This window comes from Frankliniella occidentalis, unplaced genomic scaffold (genome assembly GCF_000697945.3).
Source record: "Frankliniella occidentalis isolate FOCC.00 unplaced genomic scaffold, Focc_3.1 Scaffold21, whole genome shotgun sequence".
Classification (NCBI taxonomy): domain Eukaryota; kingdom Metazoa; phylum Arthropoda; class Insecta; order Thysanoptera; family Thripidae; genus Frankliniella; species Frankliniella occidentalis.
Genome location: NW_026267151.1, coordinates 3,420,292 through 3,425,764, shown reverse-complemented (window position 1 = coordinate 3,425,764; position 5,473 = coordinate 3,420,292). Strand labels below are relative to the sequence as shown.

Genomic DNA, 5,473 nt, shown 5'->3' with positions numbered 1-5,473 from the left:
CTTAATTTAACTTTATTTATAAATGGCGATGTTAAATGTTACATCCTACCTATGTAATTCAGAGTGCTCTTTTGTCGCAGAATGTTTGAAACCTGAAATTTAATGTACCAAAAATATCTCTATACACAACATTTCATTTGTTCCGTTGCAGAGTCAGTTTGTCGTCGATGAAGTAAGCACTATAATTAAGGAAGCTGTCGAGAGTACTATTGGTGGAAACTCATATCAACATGCCAAAGTCAATCAATGGACGTCATCTATTGTAGAAACTCTTCTCGGAACACTTACCAAGCAACAGAAACCTTTTAAATATATTGGCAAGTTTGATTCTCTTCTTCTCAATGCATCTTCAATTTATATAGATTACCTTGGAAATCATTAACCCAAAAACTGTTATTCTTGTGTTTACAGTAACGTGTACTATAATGCAGAAAAATGGAGCAGGTCTTCACACTGCTTCATCTTGTTACTGGGACAACACATCAGATGGCAGCTGCACTGTGCGCTGGGAAAACAAAAGCATGTATTGTATTGTTTCAGTTTTTGGTTTGGCCATTTAATTTGAAGATTTTAGAGAGACATTCCATTATCCATGTTAATTATGTTTGAGGCCAGTGCTCTTAAATTTGGAAGCTCAAATGTAGCTATTTCAAATTATAGTTGATTTTAACTCTTTATTAAATCAAATGATAGTTTCCCACTGGCTATAATCTCTCTTGTGTGGTAAAGTGCAATATTTTTAGACACTATTTTAAAAATTAATTGTATATCAAATTTGCACTAAACTTTCCTAGCGTTTCAACTAATTCCGATTATTTATTACCATCAGCATCATTGACTAGTATTTGTGATAAACAAACATTGTACAGTCGATTTCAGTTAGTACGATCCTGTTGGGACTGAAGGCCCAAACCGCTGTAGGGAAATCGCAATTTCAGATTGTATTTAAAGCATACAAATGCAATGGGTCCACAGGAATAAAACATAATAACGGGTTAATCTTTGTTTTTAGGGCTCGTATGAACGAATATTGAATGTAATACCTAATTGCTATTGGACAAAAGATAACATTTAAGAATGGTTTCCTTCCTTATTTATTTATTTATTAAATTTTATATAATACAGCTTAATAATGCATTCTATAAGGAGTAACATGGAAACAAGATGTAAAATAAATAACTTAAGAATGATCACTACTGTGCCTTTACCTACTTATGTTTTAGTTCTGTTAACATTTCTCATTGCAAAGAAATACCAATTACTGTAATTAAAACTTAGGCACAAGAATTGTAATATAATTATCTTGTGAACTGTTCTATAATTACACATACGCCATCCAACCTATGTACATTTGGCACAAATTGTCAACACTCACAGCCTCTTGGATGAGAAAATGTGCTTGTCCTTCTACAGACAATTGTAGAGCATTTTTATTCGATCCAATTTTTACCATTCCAGCAAGCCGCTGGATGATTTTCTGTACATTTTCCACTGCCTGCAAAATCATTAAAAGTATAAGGTTAGTGCACTGCATTATCAATTTCGGCTGCTCATATGTACGATTATTAAGTCTTACTAAGTCATTGGTTAATTCTTCTTGCGCCTTTTTAAGATCCACTTTTGGATCATACACAAAAGGTTGAAGTACAGATAATAATGTCTCCTGCAATTCCCTTAACACCCGAAGAGTAATTTCACAAGCTGTACGAAATGGGCCTTCAACACCTGTGGGTCCCATGGCTGACACCATGTTATGAGTCAGTCTGAATGGAACCCGCTCTGGCCATTCAAAGCGTTCACCCTAAAGAGAACAAATGGTTATCAGATCAGGCATAAACTACAAGGAAAGATATTGCAATATATCATCTTACCCTGTTGAACAAACAGTTGAAGTCAACATGAACTGCATCTCCACAAGTTGTATCGAAGAGAATGTTTTCTCCATGACGGTCACCTAGCCCAAGGATATAACCTACCATACTCATGACAGCTGTAGTGTGCACATATGACTTTCTTGCTTCAAACCTTCCAGAAAAAGATTCAGGTTAATTTACTTTGACAAATTTGGATTACAGATTTTTAATACTTTCAAAGAATGTGTGAATGTTTTTATTACCAACTACGGCTATCGGTGAAATTGTTCCTAAACCAATCTTGGAATACAGGTGGATGAAGAGGCAACAGTCGCTTTAAAAATACATCTCTCTTTTCCTGAAGTGTAGAATCCTTTTCTGAAAATGTTTAACAGAACATAAATTCTTAATCCACAAAACTAGTGAAAAATTCCAGAAACTTTTGTAAGTAATAAAGGTCTAACCAACTGCATATTTTTTTATTTCACGATTTGTATTGGTAATACCCATATCCGCGTGAAGTTGTGAGACTATTGGTCTAAAACCAATCAAATTCGGCACCCACTCAATAAGACCACTATCTTCATTAAGGGGAACAACACTCTGCAAGAAAAATGTTATTTGCTTTTCAAAAGAGATTAAAACAAAATACATTTAATAAGAACAGACCATACATATGTGCGAATATGGAGATGGCGAGAGCGTGAAGCTGGATCTTTCTGCAGATATTTATTGATAATGCTGTTAAATTCCATAACTCTTGCATCCAATCTTAAATCATCCTGTAAACAAAAATAATTTAAAAATGAAACAAAGAAAAAAGGGAACAAAACAACATGGTCCCAATTTTAGGTTGTGAAAAACATTCTATGATTATAATTTTATCATTTACCTTATCTTTACACATCATCTCATAGTCTTTTCCATCTGATCCAATGAGTGTAATTTTTCTTGGTCTTTGCAAAGAGGAGAGGATAGTAACCTTTTCATGAATTCCAGCTATGTAAGGTACTTTTCTGAATAAAAATAAAGAAAACAAATGTGGAGGGACAGTAGGTAAAGGGAAAATACTTTAAAAAAATAACGATCTCAATAAAGTACTCACAAAGGAAATGGTAGATGAATGGTCAGAGAATTTCGTTCTTGTTGAGGTAGTGTGAGAGTGCGTGTGGTTTGTAAGGGAACCATGATTTTACTGAATGAAGGTTGGGCTAATAGTGTTGGTAAATTCTCGGCTAACAAACTTACAGAAGTTGAATGAACATTCTATAACAAAAAAAATTCAGTTATTATCTACGAAGGTGTCGGCTTAGTTGCATACAACATCACAAACACTATGTCAGGTGAAAATGCAATGCACCTTTAGAACTGTCTTTGTGCATAGTTCAGTTAACTGCTGACCCAATTTCTGAAAGTCTGATGTCAACCGAAGCATATTAGGAACACGCTTGATTTGTGGATCCTCCAAAATACCTTTGCATCGAACTTGCCTCAAGGCATATGTTGACTGGAAAACAAAAAAAGTATGTAAAAATATGATATTAAGAGAACAAAAATTCAGATGAATGTGACTTACTCACCCTATGCATGGCAACTAAAATCCACATTGTCTGCTGAGGGTAGCAGAGCACAAGCTTCACTATTATTGCTTGAATTACTCTGTACACATCAGCTACTGGATGGCATATACGAGACGCAAGTTGTGAAAATCCTGTCATAAACATATATGAAGGAAGAATATCTATATGTTGTTCTGAAAACAGAATGTATATTTTAATTTGGGAATTAAAGATAGATTTACCTGTAATAAACAATAGGAGCAATAAACAAAATGCGATTACATACTTATGAACTTATTCATTTCATCCAAGTGAGTTTTCCTACGACTTAGTTCACTTGATGGTGCCTTGGATTTCAAAGCAATGTGATAACTTTTTCCAAAGTCTAACCATAAAGTCAACAACCTTGACATACTGTGATAAATTAAACTACAGCCAAATCTTAAAGATTTGGTGTACGAAACGACTGCCCACTTCTGAAATTCACTACAAATAAAAAAGTAAAAATAGTTACATAATTTTCCTTGCAGTGTCTTAATATTGAGCGATAAAAAGCAGGTACTTACCACTTCTGTAAGTTAAAGTCATTTGGATCTCTTGAATGCGAGAACAAACGATCATAATACTGAGCTAAGGAAGCTTGACTGTGTTCCCACTGTTGATAGCAGTCAACAGCATCCTTATAATTGGATACATTAGCATCACAGTCAACATTTAAACTTTGATCATTGTATTTTGCAATAAGAAGTTTTGCCTGGAATGGAAAGTATTTTGTGTGTCAGCAAAAAGACGCTAGAGACTTTTTCTGTTAGTAAATCATAACTTAAAAAAAAATTTGGTCCAATTTTACCTCAGCACATATTTTTCTCTCTTCAACCATATCACCAGGAGCAACGCTTTTGAACCATTTGCTGTTCGGAAAGTGTTCATCTAGACCACGACGCAGAGTTCCTAAGGCATGGTCTTGTTCGTTTTTGAACCAGTACAATTTTGCTAACTCAATAAAGTGTACTTTTGGCTTGTATTTCTCAGCATTCAGAAGGTAGCTATAGGCTTGTTGGTAACGATTGGATCTGAAAATAAACAAATTAGAATTAGAGATTCTGATTCAATAGGGGATGTATCGTATATAGAGCCGAATGCCCAACTTACACACGGGCAACCTCTGCACTCTTCAGCCAGCTTGAAGCTAATTCCTGATGCAGCAGTTCCAAAAGGGAAAATTGGCTTGTTTTAACAAAAGTACAAGCTAGCTGCAATAAATTACGGCGCAATCGCAGTAAAGGCTCCTGAACAGATGAATCTGCTTGAACCAATTCCAAACGATCCTTCCAAATACTGACAAGATTTTTGACAACTTCCAAGCAAAACTGCTCAGAACTATCAGTTGACTGTATTGTTGCAATTACTTTGGAAGCTTCCTCAAGTTCTTGTAGCATGTGAAGTCTGCAAAAAGTAATTGTTAAGACACAAAAGAAGAGAAATGGTTCAATCAACAAATTTAGATTAGAATGAAAAATAAATTTTAGTTTTAGCAGACATTACTTGATGACATAAGGATATCCCTGTAAATAGCTTCCAGTCTCCAAACTAGTAGTACTCAATGCTTTGCTGAGAAAACTTCTGGTTGAGCAAAGGTGTTGCTTAAACGATGATTCATTTCCATGTTTCACATTTAGAAAACATCTACCAATACTAACTCCCCAAGCTGTTGAATTCTCAAGTTGACGGTCTTTCAGGACAGTTTCCAAATGATCAAAGCTGTTCATTCTCCAGAAGCATTCAGCTTGAGCTTCCAGAAAAGCACTCCGACGCTCTTGACTTTATGATTTATCACATAAAGGTTAATATAATAATTATAGGGTATGATATGACATTGTTTTAAAAAATGACTTACTTCTGTGAAGTTGCCCCTTGAGCAATATGCAAGGCTGCATACGGTTGATCCATACTTAAGTGGCATCTAATCATACCTATTTGAGCATCAACAGTATGTTGCTCTGCAAGTAATTCATAGCAAGCAAGGGCTTCCTTGAAAAGGAAAATAAAAGTTTTTTAATA

General features: G+C 34.9%; 2 protein-coding genes across 4 annotated transcripts in view; one reads left to right on the top strand and one right to left on the bottom strand.

Annotated features, from left to right (window-relative positions):
- The window catches only part of LOC113205427 (dynein light chain Tctex-type), an 8,367-nt gene extending 7,174 nt beyond the window's left edge, over nucleotides 1-1,193 (top strand). The window contains exons 2-3 of the mRNA XM_026421057.2: nucleotides 152-317; nucleotides 412-1,193. Of these exons, the coding sequence (XP_026276842.1) occupies nucleotides 152-317; nucleotides 412-560 (315 nt within the window). The 3' untranslated portion in view covers nucleotides 561-1,193. The remainder of the gene's footprint in view (nucleotides 1-151; nucleotides 318-411) is intronic.
- The window catches only part of LOC113205426 (serine/threonine-protein kinase ATR-like), a 24,838-nt gene continuing 20,441 nt past the window's right edge, over nucleotides 1,077-5,473 (bottom strand). For all 3 annotated transcript variants that reach the window (XM_052264724.1, XM_052264722.1, XM_052264723.1), the window contains exons 30-45: nucleotides 5,310-5,443; nucleotides 4,958-5,233; nucleotides 4,565-4,858; nucleotides 4,263-4,485; nucleotides 3,979-4,166; nucleotides 3,699-3,898; nucleotides 3,434-3,606; nucleotides 3,214-3,360; nucleotides 2,959-3,119; nucleotides 2,746-2,869; nucleotides 2,528-2,635; nucleotides 2,318-2,456; nucleotides 2,117-2,231; nucleotides 1,872-2,025; nucleotides 1,577-1,801; nucleotides 1,077-1,495 (exon numbers count right to left, since the gene is read on the bottom strand). In XM_052264724.1, coding sequence (XP_052120684.1) covers nucleotides 1,322-1,495; nucleotides 1,577-1,801; nucleotides 1,872-2,025; nucleotides 2,117-2,231; nucleotides 2,318-2,456; nucleotides 2,528-2,635; nucleotides 2,746-2,869; nucleotides 2,959-3,119; nucleotides 3,214-3,360; nucleotides 3,434-3,606; nucleotides 3,699-3,898; nucleotides 3,979-4,166; nucleotides 4,263-4,485; nucleotides 4,565-4,858; nucleotides 4,958-5,233; nucleotides 5,310-5,443 — 2,835 coding nt within the window. In that variant the 3' untranslated portion in view covers nucleotides 1,077-1,321. The remainder of the gene's footprint in view (nucleotides 1,496-1,576; nucleotides 1,802-1,871; nucleotides 2,026-2,116; nucleotides 2,232-2,317; nucleotides 2,457-2,527; nucleotides 2,636-2,745; nucleotides 2,870-2,958; nucleotides 3,120-3,213; nucleotides 3,361-3,433; nucleotides 3,607-3,698; nucleotides 3,899-3,978; nucleotides 4,167-4,262; nucleotides 4,486-4,564; nucleotides 4,859-4,957; nucleotides 5,234-5,309; nucleotides 5,444-5,473) is intronic.